This window comes from Xenopus tropicalis, chromosome 6 (genome assembly GCF_000004195.4).
Source record: "Xenopus tropicalis strain Nigerian chromosome 6, UCB_Xtro_10.0, whole genome shotgun sequence".
Classification (NCBI taxonomy): domain Eukaryota; kingdom Metazoa; phylum Chordata; class Amphibia; order Anura; family Pipidae; genus Xenopus; species Xenopus tropicalis.
The window spans coordinates 91,164,928-91,185,037 of NC_030682.2; the positions used below are offsets into that span (position 1 = coordinate 91,164,928).

The window sequence follows — 20,110 nt, forward strand, 5'->3', positions numbered from 1 at the left end:
GGTGGTCTTCCTAGGCTATAGGGCTCTTTCCTAGTGAACATAGATGTTCAGCCCACTGGTTTTTGTACACACCACAAAAATCTTCTTATTCACTGCAAAATTCTGCAAAATAGAATTGTCATTGTTCAAGATGTAATTGTAATTCACATATATGTATGTAAATGTCATGATTTCTTTTACAAACCTGCTACAAAATGATTAAGCCTTTAGCATACATGGTGCTCTTATGCTGTGGCTTGTCAAGGCAGAGGTCACGTTGAGAAGATGACAGTACATGTCATAATAAACAAGGGTATATATTTCACATAAAACTGTGAGATTACATGTTGTAGTTCCTCCCATAAAACCAAATATTATATGATGGACAGAGCATCTATGGAGAGATAAATGGAGGAAAAAATATAAAATTTCAGCCCCCTGCTGTACACAGGTTGGCAGCAGCACGAAAATGGTGTTTGTTTGAACTATTTTGATATGACCCAGTCATCATTGGGGTCTTGTATTCTACCTCTCAGTCATACAGTATGTGTATGGGCCACAACTAATAATTTAAATTTTGGCACTTTCTGTTGTCACTTAATAGCAACCGTTCTTCTCTGCATTTCATTAGTTTGTTCATAACCCTAAGCAGCCGCAAAAAATTCAGACACTATTATGATATATTGCATGTTGCTCTTATATAGATCAAAACCATTCTAAGTAAAACGTAGTAACCGCATACAAAATCAATCTCTTTCCGTCAATCTCTTTATATATTTTATACATATAATTTATTCCCAGTTGCTCACTCATCTCCGACAACAAAGTATTGTTTCCTCTGAGTGTCAGCAATGTTGAAATTATATTATACAATTTTATAAAACCTTCTACCATCTGAATTACGGCATACTCCTGCATTGTATGCTATTACATATATTGTTATTGCAGAATTAGTTTTCAGTATTTGAACTGGTAGAGCTAGTGAATAACTACTGTACCTAAAGTTTGATATGTGCTCACTGCTGAGTATGGGTTTCATAGTACAGGTATAGGACCCATTAACCAGAATGCTCGGGACCAAGGGTATTCCAGATAAGGGGTCTTTCTATAATTTGGATCTTCATACCTTAAGTCTACTGAAAAACCAATAAAACATTAATTAAATCCAATAGGATTGTTTAACATCCAATAAGGATTTATTATATCTTAGTTGGGATCAAATAAAACATACAGTTTTATTTTTACAGAGAAAAAGGAAATCAGTTTTCAAAATCTGAATTACTTGATTAAAATGTCTAGGGGAGACAGGCTTTTTGTAATTTGGAGCTTTCTGGATAATGGGTTTCCGGATAGGGGGTCTGATACCTGTATAATATAAGAAGTGGCCTTGTGTATTTTTTTTTATTTGTGATTGCAGCTGTTCAGGCTGCTAGAATATAATACCAGTTGTGAGTACTAGCAGGGGCACAGAGTACTCACATCCACTGACCGTTGTTGAAATCAAAGGTAGTAGTCTGATAGTTTGATGTGGGGAGTTTATATATTGACACAATAGTCGCACTGCACCCCAGATTTTGTTTGCAGGAAGTATACCCAGTGTCACAGAATATTTAGCACAACTGCAAATCAGTGAATTTAAGTCCTCTGTGCCCATGCAGGTAGTTATGTTTGGTTTTATATGTACGCAGTCAGAATGAATTCCTGAGAATATAACATTCAAATATGTACAGGCGTACGAAACATACCTAAAGGGTACATTCTACTTTCCATAAACTACTGAATTGGAAACAAAGCTCCCATGATTTGGCGGGATCACAATGCCATCTAAAACATTAGTTCATGAAGGACAATAACTTGACATGCCCAATGCCCATTGCTGGGCAGTGTGACATTTGAGCACATTGTATTGTTCACTAGTAAGTTTAAGGTTTTTGTCCCTACTATGAGAAAAAAAAAATCATAATATAAAATAAAAAACATCCCTTTCAGTGTCTGTTTATGGAAACTAAAAATTATTCTGGGCAATAGAGAAAAGAAATTTTTCGGGCACCTAAGGACATTTTCCTGTAATTCTGTTCCCAAAGCTATAAGTTTTGTTTTTGTTCAGCAGAGACACCAGATGGTTTTCAGGGAGGTGTGATCCGTTTGTGCTGCTTTATATTTCTGGATGCTTGTGTGATGTGACTCAATCCTGACTTGAATCCAGCAGTTCTCTTAGTCATTTTTCCCTAACAACTGTAGTTGAGGTGCTTCGTTGCATGCAGTTGTATTAGAAGAGTTAGAAGTGTCTGGCATGCAGCAGAATTTATTCACAGAGCTGCCAGTCAGTTGCCTGCAAAAAAAAAATGCATCTTATTGACTATCTGAAGGAATCTCGACAACTCTCTGGAGTTGTCATGTTGTCTTTCTTGGCAAAGGATCATTATCAGATTGGGAATTTAACTAGGTTCTTTTCACTGTATTTGTTTTGATTAACTTTGTCATGTGTAATTTCAACTGGAAACCCTGTTACCATTAATGCATTTGGCATTTCTTTTCTTTTTCTTTTTCTTTTGCAATTAAAGAAGTAAGCATGTTAGTTAAGATTCTTTTCTGATTCTCAGTTTCCTTGCTTGTATGTATTTCTTTGTGGCTGCATGTTTTCTAATGTTATTTATTTGATTTGATTTTAGATAAAATAGAAGAAGCACAAAAAAAGCTGATTTCTCCAGAAGAGCCTCAGACAGGTAATATTCATTTTACTGTAACCCCCTTTTAACTGCGTTAAGCAACCACTATAGCTTATATGATACAATGTATCTGGATATTTGTAGAACTGTAAACAAAGTGAAATATACAGTAATGCATATTTAATTATCAACTGTTTTCATGCTATGTTCTAATTCAGCTTTATTCACATGTGCTCTTTACTATCTTTTCACGTAAATATGTATATATGTATGTATAACTTTATTTATAAAGGGCTACAAGGATTCGCAGCAATGTAAATCTTACATAATACACAATTACACAAAGGGAGGACAAGTGTTATAGTATATACAATAAATAAATACACATATATTAAGTGACATGTAGTATGAGAAGGAGGCCCCTGCCCCATAGAGCTTACAATATAAGTGCTGCTATATAAATATAAACAATAGTCAAGGAATCAGAATTATACACCATAAAAATATAGCATCCATGTTTTTCCCTTCTAGAAAAAATATTGAAAGCAACAAAATAAATATGTTAGGCAAATCTGAGAACTGTCAGATAGGGGAATAAAATGATTCCCAGCAGTTCAATAATTCCACACAATTATTTTTATTTACAGTTTCTGCGGGCGTATGCCATCCCACCGGTGATTTACATTCTAGCCAGTGGGATGGCATTGCGGGGAGATTAGTCGCCCATGCCAACGGAGATTTGCCGCTGGGCGACTAATGTCCACGTGTACCCCTGCCCTAAAACTGGCCATACACGCACCAATGATATCATACAAAACCTCGTTTTGTACAATATTTGGTGCGTGTATGGTGACTCGGCGAAGAGACCAATATCGCAAAAGGCAGTGGATATTGGTTGACTCGCCGAATGGGCGGGTTTAAAGATTTAGATCGGGCGCCATTGAAGGCGCCTGAGAAATCTACCTTCAGGGCTGAATTGGCAGAAGGAGGTAGAAATCTTATTGTTTCTACCTCCATATCAGCCTGACCGTATATTTTTCATTTTGAGGTTTTTCATAATTAAAAACAGGATTTAAAGGACTAGGCAACCCCCATAAATGTAGTGTTATAAAAGATATGCCTACTTATACTCAGTTCAGATGCGTTTATGAATCAAGCAATATTTTCTTGTAGCACTGTCATCCACTTGAAAATTTCTGCGAGTTGCATTACATTAATTGCAGGCAGAGAGACTCTTCAGTGTGACTATTGGGTCACGTTATCCAGGGAGTCAGGGTAATGTTAGCACATATGCCTCTAAGTCTTAGAGGCAAACTTATTGACATAATTGGGGGCAAAATAGTGGATGTAGTGAAGACATTTGATTATTGAATGAAATATAAAGTAAGACCTCTAGCGCAAAAACGTAGTGATTGTGAAATGCCAAAAGAAGCCTAAAAGTTGGAGATTTGGTATTTCAGGGGGTTGCATTGTGCTTTAATAAACATGCCTCTTGTTGTTTTATCATAATGTTAAAATAAATTACTTCCCTTTTTAGAGAAGATTGATTATATTTTTACTTACGGAAACCCATTATTGCATGCAGGATGCAATATTTCTCAGAGGTTTACTACAGTTTTTCTTTTGGCATTTCATTTTTATGAACAGATTAATTAACCGGTGTTGGACATCTATCCAGTTCTGGCACTCTAAGGCTACTCAAACATGTATCCTCTTGCCAAGAAGAAATAAAATCTTTGGTATCAATGCCATCTGCTGTTGATGTTCATAGAGCTGTTCATTTCCCATCTAGTGATAGTTTTAATTATATTTGTGAATCAATATTTGCATGCTGTTAACATATACTAAATCAATAAAGTAAAGCAAATCTTCTTTCTTTTAGAAAACAGATTTGAAAAATGTCTGGTAGTTTGTCCGTGAAGGACTTCTATTAGTTCATTATGTCATATCTTCATCTTCATCTTCTTATTGCTTTCTAGAATCAATGCAGCATTTTTGGGTTAACTTACTTTCCTTGTATTTGTCAGTTTTTTTAGTAATTACTTTACGTTATTTAATGGAATAGCAACATTCAAAATATTTTTTTTAAAGGACTACAGAGGTTGCCGCAGGCATCTGTTTCCATTTGTTGTTTAAAGACTTGGGCTGTTGGCTGTTGTAAGCAATGTATTGGTGTTTGCCGAAGACATATAATTATGCAGGCCAATGAGATCTTGATGTGGCATCATTGCAGCAGGATCTGTATATGGCAGATGAGTTTCAGTGTTGATAAATGTATTGTTATGCACCTGGAATTAAAAATATATGATTTAAAAATATGCAAACACTTATAACCTAAATGGGACTTAGTTAAGCAAGTCCTTGATAGAGAAGGACCTAGGGGTACTTGGGGATAATGAATCAGCAAGCAGTATTGAAAGGGGGTATAGATTTATGGGAGGAAAGGATAGTTTTTCCCCAATACACCGGAAAAGTGGAAGGTATATGCAGCACAGTTTTGGTCTATGGTTTGAAAGGTTTGAAATGGTTTAAAAGAAAGGCTGGCCAAGTTGAGAATTTTTTTGCTGAAGTAAAGTAGACTCACTGATGCTTTATTCACCAGTAGATCCTTCCAGCAGACACAAGGGCATCCAATGAGTTTATGATAAAGGAGATTCCTTCTTAATAGTACAATAAAAGGTGTTCTACAGTGAGAGCTGCAAAGTTAGATTAGCTTCAAAAAGGGGTTTGGTGGCTTTTTAGCAAGGGCAAAAGTTGGCCTTTGTTACAGATATTATCCATGGAATGGCCCAGTCGCTATTTGGAATCAAGAAGGATATTACTGCCTCTCAGGCTAATTGGAGATGGGGGTTTTTAAAATACTGTTACATCATCAGTTATAACTGCTTCTTTATTATTAACTTTTGTGAAATTACTCAGGCACAGGGAGCGTTCGCTACACTGCTCTAAATAAGTCTGCGTTTTTTGTTGCAGGCTGAGAGAAGCAGATCTGCTCCTTTATGCACCTCCATAAAACTGCACTGCAGCATCCACCTCCAGCGATTGGCATGAAAATGCCTGCTGATCCCTGCTCAGCTCCTCTTTGTGTAGCCAAACAGAGGTGGAAGCTGTACTTGTCAGTGCAGTTTTACTGAGGATTAGCTCCTCCGCCTGCAAAAAAAAAAAAAAAAAAATGCTCCATGTGCCCTCAGGCTTACTGAAATGTGTTAATCTTAAGAAATAATGTACAGTTGTGAATTGATAAAATATCATTACCTATATTATTTTTCTATTTTATAACTTGGTTTCTGTTATGCCTTCCTCATACTTTGCCAGCAGTCTGTCTTTCTGCTTGCCAATGAGCTTAGATATTAGTCCCAGCCTAAAGCACATGGTCTGGGGGAGGGGCGGGGGGGTAAAGGAGAGCTTGTATCACATGTCAGGTATAAAGCAGAGCACTAAGGGGCAGATTTATTATGCTGTGTAAAAAAACAAAGACAAAATTCAGCACACAATGCCAGGCTTCGCTGTGTAAAAATCTTAATTTTTTTATGAGTTTTTTCTTCCGCTGGAAGTTACGTAAAATAACGGCGTAAAATCTGGTGTTCGGACGGCAAACTTTTCCATTTATTTTCACTTACAGTCATTTACACAGCATGATAAATAGTCCTCTATAATATATAATATTTTCAGGCTTTGATCAAGGCACCAACAGCATTAGATGGGAGTCCTTTTTTATTGAATATACACTTTTTTGACATCTTTGGACAAATGCAGACTTGATCTTGTTATTCCCTTAGTCAGTGAACAAGAGGAGCATTCCACTTCTATGCTCAAACACTAACTGTGGAAAGAAAAGAAATACATTTTATTTTAAAAAGATTAGTTTCAGTGCAGTTCTTTCTAAATGTTTTTCCATTCAGTTATTAACTTATAAAGAGATTTATTTTCCAGCTTATATTTAAGAATGCAAAGTATAGAAGAATGCAATGTAAAGTGGTTAGTTCTGCTACCATTGCCTCAAAGTTCTGTTTTAATGCATCACTTTAGCTTCATTTATGTAGGAGAAAGAAATAGTGTCTGTTTGTCTGCATGTAAAGGAGGGGACCAAATAACAGAGAAAGGAGGTAGGTGTTGCAATAATGCGTGGGCTTGAGGAGACACTGACTGGCAACAGTGAGGATTACTGAATCAAAACTGTACTGTATTTTACTTTGCCAAGGCAATATTGCTGTTTGTGAAGGAGTATTGAACAGGGACTGTCCAGGTATTTATTACTCTGTTGTTGCTGTTAATTACTGTTACATTTTGTCTATATTAAATTGTTGTTTAATAAATACCATATGTTAATAGTGTTATTTTGCAAGCCATTTGTCCTTCTGTTGGATGCATACCAGTGCCTTTTTAAATTATTTTGTTTTGATGAATACTTTACTTTTTATGGACAGTAGAAAAATCCCAATTGTTTTGTTAATATGAGTTTACAGCACTAAGGTGCGCTGCTGTAGATTCTGGAAAAACTGGCAGAAGTATTAAAGAGAAATCACATAAAACAAAGCTGTACATAATAAAGGGCCACAAACAACATCCTATAGATATTGATTTCCGTTTTATTAAGCAGAACTGCTGCAATGAATGTGTATCCCCCCCTGTAATACCTGCATCTCTTGTTTTCCTTACTAATTTTGTTTTTATCGGAATGGATTAGAGATATCCATTTAAATTAAAAAAATGAAAGGCAAAGTGGGAGTACTTATGAATTATATAACTTAATCATATGCATCATTTGTTAATTTAGTCTTTCTAAAGAAAGTGGACACACATTTAATTCAGCTACAGAGCTAGGTAAATAAATATTTATATTAATTGGTTACAATATAAATTATAAATGATCTAGTCATTAATTTGAGGACATGATTACATTTATTTGCCTAAAATATTAAATTCCTTTTATTTATATTTCCATAGCAGGGGTATCATTTTTCCTGGAACTTTAGTGAAAAAAAAAAACAAATTAAACCATTATAATTTTAATTATGTATACTGTTTTCTGTAGCCCATTTATGTCACTATTCTATTTTGCTTTTAAGTTTGAAGATGTGTTGACTTTTCAAACCATTACTGTGATGAGGTAAATGCAGTCTGCTTATTTTCAAGCCATTATGGGTGAAAAACAGAAATATTTTTAATAAGCAAGAATAGAAATACACATATTAGACAATGTTTGTTTTTATGTATTGTTAACTTTGTTCTACTGTTTTTGTGCAGTGTTGCCTATGTTCCCACAATGTAAATACCTGATGGTAGTATATATGGGGTATCCAGCCAATATCTAGCTAAAGATACCGGTCAGGTTTAGAAAAAAGGGCATTGATTTAATCTGAAACATGTTTCGGCCCCCTTGGTGGCCTTTCTTGAATGTAAGAAAAGGTCACCATGGTGCCCGAAACATGACGTTTTTTGTACTTTGTAATAAAGCTCAATTTTAACAGCTGTACTGCATGGAATGCTCTCCCCATTGCTGATGTTCATTGCATATGCCACCAGTTGCCTGGTACTATATGGCATCTTCTACACATTGCATCCAGATATCTGAATGTAATACTTATCTGGAAATTGGCAGACTTTATGAAATAATCTGATCAGTACAAATTACATTCTAGCCACTATTACAGTACTGGGGAGGGCATCATTAACCATGTTATCTTGATCATCTCAGTCTTCTGCTTGAATCCCTGCTTCCCATTTGCAGTGGAAATTAATGATGCAGTGGGGTTTTTGAGCCTACAGCTGCTATTGAGCTCTAAAGCAGCTGCATTGTGATGAATTGGCACACATCACCTTTGATAAATGTGTCATATCATGAAATTCTTTTTTGTTTATCAGGAATGTTTTTTTAACTGGAACATATTGATAAATTAATAAAGTATTGAGCTGGCAGGAATCCTTCAGGATTCTCCCAGTTTAGTATTTGAAGAATCTGCCCCATGTGACTTACAATACAATTTTAAAACACAAGTTGTACACTTTCAGTTGCCAATAAAATAAAATACTAAATTGTTTTTTTTCATTGTTTATCCCTGTTAGACACTGTTGATGCGGGTTCCAGATCTTGCTTGGAAGTTGTTAAAGGTGTAAAGAGAAAAAAAATAGTGACAGAAAATCATCTGAAGAAAATACCAAAGTCACCATTGAGGAATGTTGGTAAAGATAAGCAGAAACCTGAAATAGAGACATTTCTTTCTCCTAGTTGTGATCCCTTGCAACCTGGTGGCTACAAAGATAAGCAGTGTTTACTTGACCAGCTCCGCAAGAAAGATATCAAAGAAACCAAAGTTGGGGAGCGTTTGGAGCTGACTGTCAAGCCTGTGAAATCAGGGGCATCAATGCAGGCCAAAAAGCTCTCAGTTCCACCAGACTTATGCAATGGGAGAAGAGAAGATAATGATATGGATAGCAAACAAACCTTATCAAGGCAAACTATTTCTTCCAACTTGGGCAGCACAAAAAGCGCAAATATAAATTTAGAAATTAAGAAGTGTTCAACTGCAAATTCTGCTTTTGATGTATTACTGAGAGCTATGGAACCAGAACTCAGCAACTTAAATCAGTCTTGGCCACCTTGTAGTACGCAAACTAAAAAACAAGGCCATACGGTGGCACCTGAAACTACTACTTCAAATCCATCTGTTTCTCAAAGTGAATTTAGTGCAAGATATGTCGTTTATCATCATGGTGATCAGAGCAGCCAGACAAGCCAATCCGTTAAGGGTTCATCTAATGTTCAAGACCAGTTAGGAACCGAACATGAAAAATGCAATTCTGACACAGGGCTACAAAATATGCACTCTTCTGGTTTTTCTAGCTCTCTGGAATCTACCAAAAATCAACAAGTTTACCATGTAGCATTAAACTCTTCAATAGCTGACCCATCATCGTCTTTAACTCAGGTTCTTTCTCTGCAGGGGAATACCTCTTCCCCAGCTAATAATTCAAATGTATCTGTTAATTCTCCCTATAGTTTAGCCCAAGTAGCTTCACTTATAGGTGGAGAACAAATGTGCAATATTGTGTTAAAAGATCAAAAGCCTAAAAAACAAGGCAAATACATATGTGAATATTGTAGCAGGGCTTGTGCAAAACCAAGTGTCCTCCTAAAACACATTCGCTCTCATACTGGCGAACGCCCCTACCCTTGTGTGACTTGTGGATTTTCATTTAAAACTAAAAGTAACCTTTACAAGCACAAAAAATCTCATGCACATGCAATTAAACTAGGACTTGGCCTGCGGACTGATTCTGGTGGGATGCTACTTTCTCATGATTCAGAAAAAGCACTTTGTATTCATTCAGATGTGGATGAAAGTGGTGAAAGTGATGATGAGTATATCTCTGAAGAAAGGCAAGAAGACCAAAATGTTCCTGAAAGAGAATGTATAAAAAGGTCAAATGATTTTGAAAGGGTACCACAAATAAAAGAAAGCAACATACCTTCAAATAGCCAAGTATCAGTGTCACAAAATTATCTACAAGGAAAAGGTGTAGAAGCAAGATTGACTGAATTACCCAAAGTTGTTGTTTACCCAGTAAATGCTTCTCCACTAAGAGCTGATAGCCCCAAAGTTTTAGAGTCTGCCAGTGAACATTATGTAGCACAAATTCCAGAACTAAATACACAAAAGAAGAATCAGAATGTGTTGCCAGTTTGTTCTTTAACTGAAATGGAACAGTCCTCCTATAAGACTTGTGAATTTACTGAAATTGATGACAAACAAGTAAGTAGTACAACTTGTCATGCACAGCTGCAAAGACAACAAGCTACAGACTATTCCCAAGAACAACCTAAATGTCTTTTAAGCCCTAGAAGCTTGGGAAGTACAGACTCTGGCTATTTTTCACGTTCAGAAAGTGTAGATCAAGCAATGAGCCCACCAACTCCTTTCCTAAAACTTCTTCCTTCATCTGAAAAAGACTTTTCTAAGAATCTGAACTCAGTTACACAAATAAATGCTACAGTAATGCCTTTGGTACAACAAGTATATGTTGAAAAACCAACAGTTATTACAGGTGCAATGAGACCTCCATTGGGAACCAAAACCTTAGAGGAGCGCATTTCCAAATTAATATCAGACAATGAAGCTGTAGTTGATGACAAACAGTTGGATAGCGTCAAACCAAGGCGAACCTCTCTTTCCAGAAGAGGCAGTATAGACTCTCCAAAGTCCTACATATTTAAAGACTCCTTTCAGTTTGATTTAAAACCTGTTGGCAGGCGCACTAGCTCAAGTTCAGACATACCAAAGTCCCCATTCACCCCAACTGATAAGTCAAAGCAAGTTTTTTTTCTTTCTGTTCCCTCTCAGTTTACTTCCATGGATTGTTTGCCAATAACCAGAAGCAATTCAATGCCCACAACAGGTTATTCAGCAGTTCCACCAGTTATGCCAACTTCTCATCCTCTTCGAGGAAGTCACTCATTTGATGAAAAAATAAGTTCCCTTTGTGATGATGTATTTGTATCAGGGCCTTCCACTCCTCAGCAAGTTGCACATCCTCGCACACTGGTAAGACAGGCTGCTGTTGAAGACTCATCAGCTACAGAACATTTTGGTCTTGGACCAGCAAGATCAGTGGATGAAAATTATCCTGGAAGTAAAGTATCATCAGAGGTTTTGCTTCCAAGAAGTAAATCTTTTGTACAGGGGTCCAGTGTGGATAGGATTAAAAAATCACATAATGGAAGGGGAACAATGTTTGAATGTGAAACTTGTAGAAACAGATACAGAAAATTAGAAAATTTTGAAAATCACAAAAAATTCTACTGTTCAGAGTTACATGGACCAAAGAGTAAGACAGTGGGTCGGGAACCAGAGCACAGCACAACTATGAACACATCTCAGCCTCAGATTTTTCACTATAGAGTTGCAGCTTCTACTGGGACATTAGAACAGCCATTGCAGATAAGAAAAAGAAGAAAGATGAAAAGTGTAGGTGATGATGATGAACCTCAGCAAATTGATTCTAACACTGCTCCAGAAAATATGGATGCGCTGAAGAATTCAAGAAGTACAAAGAATTCATCCACCATTACAATTTTGGGATCACAGTCATGCTCTGTTTCAACTGTGAGTCCTCAAATACATTTGGTAGCAAGGAGTACAGACCCCAGCACTGAAATAAAAACTTCTACATTGGATAAAAATAAAAATGTTGTTTCCCAAGAAAGAGTAGAAGTGAAATGTCAAGGAACAGGAATATCTGTTATTCAGCACACAAACTCATTGAGTAAACCCAGTTCTTTTGAAAAAATAGACTCTGTTGAAAGAAATTCACCTGCCATATTACATGAGCCACAAAAAAGTTTACCCCTTTCCATGAATGCAGCTGTTGTCAGCCATGAAGAGAAAATTGCTTGCACAATTCAAAATTCCCCTACTAGGTCCATTGATATTCCCCGGCCTGATGTGTATGATAGCAATCGATGCGTCTCTACCGAAAAAACAGTATTAGTTACACAGGCCCGTCTAGTACGTCAATATAATATTCAGGTTCCAGAAATTTTGGTTACCGAAGAACCAGATAAAGATCCAGAAGTCCAAACAAATGAACAAGAAACACAGGAAAAATTTAGTTGGCCTCAGCGCAGTGGAAGTCTTTCTAATTTACCAACAGAAAAACTTCCTCCAAAAAAGAAACGAATTCGGTTAGCTGATCTAGAACACTCATCTGCTGAATCAAGCTTTGATTCTACTATTTCAAGAAGCTTGAGTCGTGAAAGCAGCTTATCTCGTGCATCAAGTTTTTCAGCTTCTTTTGACAAAGAAGAACCTTTGAAATCAGATGGTTTCGCAAAAACTGATGGGGTGACTAAATCATCTGAGTTTCTTACAATACCAACCAGCCTAAATACCTTTGGTGTTCCAAGGGAAATGAGACGTTCTGCATCAGAGCAGATAAGCTGCACACAACCATCAATGGAAGTTATTGAATACAGAAGTAAGTCTTTTGATTGTGGAACTATGTCTCGATCAAGATCAATGTCACCAACTAATTCAGTAACCTCTAAATTTCAGTCAATTATATTAAGTAGTGGCCATGTGCCTCTTTTAGAAAGGAGGAGAGGTCCTTTAGTAAAACAAATATCTTTAAGTATTGGTCAAGAAAGCCCAGTTTCTATAGTTAAATCAAAAAATCTCAATCATCAACCTGAAAAAGGCATTCTATCTCAAATGCATGCAACTGAGCCAAGCCCGAATTCAAAGCTTTCATGTGCCCCACCTATTCAGCATTCATTATGCTCTAGCTCACTTAGTAGCTCTCATAAATCCTTACTTAATGAGGATTTTATTTCTGGTATACGAAATAGTACAGCAGGAGAAGAAAAGGAGAAAAACATGCTTTCAAAGGAGACTGAGAGCAAAACTTTCTATGCTCCAAAATATCAACTAAAGATCCAAAAAAGCCAAGAAAGCAAAATTTCTACACCAAACATTAGAACTGCTACTGAGATTATCCATGAAGTTCATAGTAGTGTATCTTGGAGTACAATATCTGATATTAAAGGTGTTGTATCTAATATTTGCACATCTCAACAAAGTGAAAACACTTCTGCTAAAAGTTATGGAAAATTTCTAAACACAAAGCCAGTGGTTGTGCCAGTTCATAACTATTCTAATTCTTTATATTGTGGATATTCTGACTTGCTCCCAGAGATTTTAGTGACCCAGGATCATGGACACAGAATTACTTCTGAAGCAAATTCAGTGCCTGTGCCAAATTCTAAAGACTGCATAATAATGCCAAAATGCCCTGATGAATCCAGTGGACCTCTTAGAGTTGCACACAATACTTACACTTATGAAAACAGTGTTCAAGAATCAGCTCGATCAGCAATGCCAGTTTCTAGTCTTCTTACTCAACAAGAGACCTCCGCCTCTAGCAAGAGAATGCTTTCACCAGCAAATAGTTTAGATATTGCCATGGAAAAACACCAAAAACGTGTTAAAGATGAAAGTGGGGCAGCATTTAATTCTAGTAATCAAACTAATTTGACCATGAAAATTGGTGAGTTTGTTAAGCAAAGGAAACCAGTTCTTGTGAGACAGCTTTGCACAACTGATCCAGGTGAAAGTTTAGATCAGGAACCCACTCATGCACCTGACAATAACAGGAAGTTAAACAGCTGCTTGGATATACAGTTAAATGTCTTGAATTCTGCTAGAAAATCTATTTATATATTTGATAAATCAGATGAAGTTGTGGAACCTGAAAAAAACAAATTGTTAGAGTCATCATGCTCTGCGGTTAGTTTGCCAGAAAATTGTACAGTAAATACTCAGGCTGGTGCATTGAACTCTGTTTATACTTGTCAAGAGAGAAGATCACCTCTTGCTACAAAGACGGTTCATATTCAAGGCCAAGTAAAACTAGGTGCAGCAATATCAGTAGTTAATGCAGGGGACATGCACAGACTTTCATTTCCAAGCCTCAAGACCTCAACAAGTTTTACCTGGTGTTATCTTTTAAAACGGAAGCCAATACACCTTCCTCAGAATGACCAAAAGATTTCTGCTTATGCTTCTTGGAGCATCAGTTTCAATAATCCCAATCCCATGGGTTTACCTACCAAAGTGGCACTTTCACTTCTGAATTCTAAACAGAAGTCTGAGAAATTCACTTTTACTTTCGTGAAAACCTCTCATCCAAAGCAGGATATTCTTGTGTATTCAAGCAAATGGAAAAATAGTACAAGAAAGGTAAGGGTAATAAAATGTCTGTCCATATTGTGTTAACGTGATTTTGATTTAAGATTGCTATAAATTAATTGAAAGAAAAAAAGTTTTGAGATAAACTATTTAAAGGGCAACTCTATTCAGACTATGAAAGTTTAAATGGAAACGATAGCCATAAACAAGTCTGTATAAAAAAAAAACATAAAATCAACTATTTTTTATAAAAATATAACTTTCTAGTATAATGTGCCATTGGATAATCCTAAATACAAAAGCTGCCATTTTAAAAACAAAGGGCCATCCTGTGGCTCATTCGATTCAAACACTTTTTTTGATGGATGAAAAACGACAGCAGAGAACACGCTCACTATGTGGTTGTTTGCTGTTTGGGTTGGCAAGGTCCCCAGTAACATTTCATAACAGCATTTTAAGCAGTTTAGGGTGAAGACACACAGAGCTATACTAGTAGTAGTTACTTGTCACAGCTACAAAAATAGACAATGAGGATCATTTACTGATAATTGTCTCTACATGTGTTTTAGCAGAGGCAATTCTCAGTATTGTCTATGGCAGGGAATGTTTTGGCATTTAGTAGCTGTGACAAGTAGCTGCTACAAAGTAGCTCCGTGTGTCTTCACCCTAAATGCATTAGTGCTAGGGATTTCAATACATGTTAGGAATGAGGAATTTTAATACAGAGTAGGAATGAGGGCCCTGCATTTGTCAAGGTGGCAAGAAGGCAGGCAAATCATGGTTGAAATAAATTGGGTGCCCTTAAAGGAGAAAGAAAGGCAAAGTCACTTGGGGGTGCCAAAATGTTAGGCGCGCATTCGTAGTAGAGTGAAAAGCCGAACTTTAACAGAAAAGTCGGATTTTAACTCTACTGCGCATGCGCCGACCGCTGGTATTTTCAGAAAGGAAGGAGGAAGCACTGCGCTCCAGGTATCCCAGGCTGGTGCTGTTTTCTCTGTACAGGGGCACCAGCCCGGGGTACGAGGAAAGCAATTAAACTCACTTGGGGGTGCCTAACATTTTGGCACCCCCAAGTGACTTTGCCTTTCCTTCTCCTTTAATTACCTCCAGTTACCCATTTTACTGACCTGTAGAGCCGCACAGCGGGCTTTGCAGCTGCCACATTTGTTCTTAAAGTGGTGATTAGGCAAATTGAAACAGTCCTTGGTGGCTGCAAGCAATGCTGCATATCGCTTCAGTATGGGAGGCTTTATAGGGTATAAATAAAACTGGAGGAAGGGGCTGCCAAGCAGATAGGAAGGGGCCAGCAGGCTTGTGTACTAGAGTTTAGTTTCTTTAAAATCAGTCTAACAGCTTGGGGATTTTTACACAAAGGGCAGTTGGGCAAGAACAGTTTTTAGTGGCTTGTTTGCATCCCCTCCACAATCTGCTGCCTAAAGTTGGGATAGAAAAATATCACCAAGGTACTGCAGGGTTGCCTCTTACCATTTTATGTGAATTTATGTGAAATATCAGATAACAACTATATGAATTAAGAGAAAGTATGACAATAAATTGCCAATAAGCTGTTTTATTTGATAAACTACTTAGGGGCACATTTACTAACCCACGAACGGGCCGAATGCGTCCGATTGCGTTTTTTTCGTAATGATCGGTAATTTTGCGATTTTTTTCGGCGTCTTTACGATTTTTGCGTAAAAACGCGAGTTTTTCGGCGTCTTTACGATTTTTGTGTAAAAACGCAAGTTTTTCTGCGCCTTTACGATTTTTGCGTAAAAACGCGAGTTTTTCGTAGCCATTACGAAAGTTGCGCAAAGTCGCGATTTTTTCGTAGCGGTAAAACTTGCGCGAAATGTCGCGCCTTTTAAGTTTTAACGCTACGAAAAAGGCGCGACTTTGCGCGCAAGTGTTAACACTACGAAAAAATCGCGACTTTGCGTAACTTTCGTAATGGCTATGAAAAACTCGCGTTTTTACACAAAAATCGTAAAGACGCCGAAAAAATCGCAAAAAATACGAAAAAATCGCAACATGTTCGTTCCCAATCGGAATTTTTCCAATTCGGATTCGAAATCGTGTCTTAGTAAATCAGCCCCCTAGCCTCATTCGTTTTCTATTCTGTGGAGACCTTCTGATTTGAATACATCACTGATTTGTTTCAGGATCATATTTCAGTAGATTTTGTAACTTTAAATATGCTGGTTCATATTTGGTTGATTTACTTCATTCATTCTTTATTAACCTTCATTATTTACCACAGACATTTAATCTTATCTTTCTCTCTACAATATAAGCCTTGACTCACTGCAGGGCTAGAACGATCTTAACCACTATCTTTGCCTGTTCAATGAGCAGTAGTAGAATATAAAACTTTGTCAAGGACATTTACATTCATTTATATTCTCTTAAAGGACATGTAAACCCCACACACAAAAATGTAATCAGTGAACAGCCTCATTGAAATTTTTTAATACCTGCCACTCTGGTTGTCCAGAGATTAATAGTAAGGCTGCAACATCTTCTTAATCACTTAGATTTCCTTCTCCTCTTGTAACCCACTCGGCCCCCACCCTCAGGAATTTGCTTTGACTTCTGGCTTGTGGGCATGCTCGGTTGCTTTAAGCTCAGATTACTAAACACGCCCTCCAGTCTAGAAGCCAGTCAAGAGATGGCATTGCTGGTTCCCATAGAAACTCGGCCCTAGCTGTCTGCTTCAATTTTATTCTCCTGACCTCCTCTCCTGAGCTCAGCTCAAACAAAGCAGAAATGTTATCAAACATTTCTGCCAGTGTGAGCCTGTATTCTTGATGAAATGTATGCTGAATAAGGGTCACTGTGTGTGTGTATGCTGTTTGATACATAATCAGATACATTTAAATCTGCAGAGGAAAAATGGCCACCGGGTGAAAGCTGCTATTTGCTTTAGGAAAATGTGATGGTGCTGGCAAGCGGAGGGGATATATGCAGCACAAATGATGCCATTTGGGTGGGGGAGACATGCTCCACTGATGTACATTGTAGGCAAATGTAGGCTTTACATGTCCTTTAAAAAGACAAATAATTTTCTTTACTTAATGGCTGGTAGGCATTGGACTTTTTAGGTTTTGGTCTTAAAATATTTTTGCAGGATAGTTTATCAAGTGACTGTTTTGTATTTGCTATTTCTCTCTTCGCCTTTCCTTTTTTGTTAGCTATATAAACTAAGTAACTATTGTCTCCTTTTTATTTGTCTGTTTTTTCTGTTAGTTATCTCATTACAAGACATCTGAAAGTCAAGCAAATCACCTTAAAAGTTCTGACCCAAGTACTGAACAAGATAAAGAATCCTTTTCAAATAAAAATGAGCCAAGAAGAGTCAAGATATTTGATGGCGGGCAAGTACTTTATTTCATTAATACAGTTGCCAAGTATTGGTACCAGAATTTCAGAAAATGCTGGTATAAATGGTGCTGATGATCAGGAATTTTCTGTGCTTTTAGAACTGACCAGAAATAAGACCATACTCACATTATAGGATGTAGGGCAGCAAAACTGCAGGGATATCACCCTTTTTAATCACCATTTTTATGTGAAAAGTTGATTATATCATATTAAGACATACCCTAAAATCCATATGTATGCCCTGTTAATAGCACAGCAACCCCCACCACATAATTACACACCTTAGGGACCATATAATGACTATTTCCAAATCCTAACAAACTTCCAGAACAAACCCTTACCAGGTTCACCTGCCAAAGACAGCATAAGGCAGGCAGAGTAGGGCACACACAGGCAGTGTAGTGCAGGCAGAGTAGGGCACACACAGGCAGTGTTGGGCAGGCATAGTATGTCAAACTCAGGCAGGATAGGGCAGGCATAGTATGTCAAACACAGGCAGGGTAGGGCAGGCATAGTACGGCACACACAGGCATTGTAGGGCAGGCATAGTATGGCACACACACAGGCAGGGTAGGGCAGGCAGTATGACACACACAACATAGGGCAGGCAGAGTATGGCAGACACAGGCAACATAGGGCAGGCAAGGTTTGGCGGCGTAGGGCAGGCATAGTATGGCACACACAGGCAGGGTAGGGCAGGCAGTATGACACACACAACATAGGGCAAGCAGAGTATGGCACACACAGGCAACATAGGGTGGCAGAGTATGGCACACACAGGTAACATTGGGCAGGCAAGGTTTGGCAGTGTAGGGCAGGCATAGTATGGCACACACAAGCAGGGTAGGGCATTCCACACTACTTTCTGTTACAGTTAGAGCTGCATTATTTCTGGTTATATGATCTTGAGGGAGCAAACAGCTCATCAGTAAATGGATGATCAAGGGAAAGGATATAAAAGGGCAATATGTACTGATATATATATCCCAGTTTGGCAAGATTCTTTAATAGGTCACTTTACTTAACCAACAGATTGTTTATATTATGTTGTCATTCTGGGGGTATAGTTTCCTTTGGCTGCTATGACTGCTTACCTTCTGCCTGTTGGACAGCATTTGCCTAGTGCATTACAGTCTTTAGTGACCATATCAGATTTGCTGCTGATCCTGTGAGTATTAGCAGAAGTGGTAGAACTCTTGCCCAAATCATTATTGTAGGTTCCTCTTTATGTTTCTTGTTTAGCTAGAATGAGAGGTAATATATGTTCTTTAAAGCTATATGCTAATTTCCTTACTAATACTTGTCTAGATACAAATCAAATGAAGAGTATGTGTACATCCGTGGACGAGGAAGGGGGAAATATATTTGTGAAGAATGTGGCATAAGATGTAAGAAGCCCAGCATGCTGAAAAAACATATACGTACGCACACTGATGTTCGGCCATATCACTGCACCTACTGTAATTTCTCCTTTAAAACAAAAGGTATGTCACCAAGCTTCAAACCTGATTCTGTGTCCACAGTCCGGACCTGCAAGTCCTGTGGGTTTCTGGCAGGCCTTCACATCTCTAGAAACTATTTATAACGAGTGAATGAATTAAGAAGGAAAACTAAATAAGTTATGGACTTTACATGCATTTCTATGCAAATCCATAGATTTCCTAAATAGTAATATAGCCATAAAATATGTTCATTGTTTTCGTACTATATTATTATCAGAATTTTCACAGAATTTTCACATTTAGCTGAGCTCCAGTGTTTTTTAATTAGCTCTGACATGTAAACTTTTATAAAGTATTAGTTACTCAGAGTAGTGCAAATAGCATTACAAAAAAAAAATCATTACATTTAAGTAATACCTTATTAAATACTTAGAGAGGACTATAGGGCTGTAATTGAGAAGATTGGGGATTGTCACAAATCATTAAACAGAAAATGAGTTTTTCCTGTCATATAGACTGATGCTGCAGGTCTGATTATTAAATTCTGATGCTAAATGCACTGGTTTCAGAGCTGCCATATTGTGCATCGGTCCCTAAGCTCAGGTAACTGACAAGCAGGACTGAGCATGCCAATGACAAAGCTGTCAATAATCAGAAAAAAGATGGGGAATTACTGGGTACATATTTGAAGGCACAGATTTTCCCTGTTAAGGGTCTATGGTTCAGAATTACTGGGGACATATTTGAAGGCACAGATTTTCCCTGTTAAGGGGCTTGTTCAGAACCACACATGAAATAGGGCTCATGTACATCTGCAAGTGCATTTGCACTCCCTACAATTTCCCCATAGTCAGATGCGCATTAAATCACTTTCATTAAAGGTACTTGCATCAGAATGCTCTCCTTGCACTTCCTTATGGTTGTGCTTGACCACCACTCAGTCCTACCTTCCTGC

At 37.6% G+C, this 20,110-nt stretch overlaps 1 protein-coding gene across 3 annotated transcripts in view; it reads left to right on the forward strand.

The window, feature by feature from the left end:
* hivep1 (HIVEP zinc finger 1) overlaps positions 1–20,110 on the forward strand; it is a 137,469-nt gene that overhangs the window by 97,683 nt on the left and 19,676 nt on the right. For all 3 annotated transcript variants that reach the window (XM_002932683.5, XM_012965418.3, XM_012965417.3), the window contains exons 3-6: positions 2,652–2,705; positions 8,715–14,383; positions 17,579–17,706; positions 19,022–19,197. In XM_002932683.5, the coding sequence (XP_002932729.3) occupies positions 2,652–2,705; positions 8,715–14,383; positions 17,579–17,706; positions 19,022–19,197 (6,027 nt within the window). The remainder of the gene's footprint in view (positions 1–2,651; positions 2,706–8,714; positions 14,384–17,578; positions 17,707–19,021; positions 19,198–20,110) is intronic.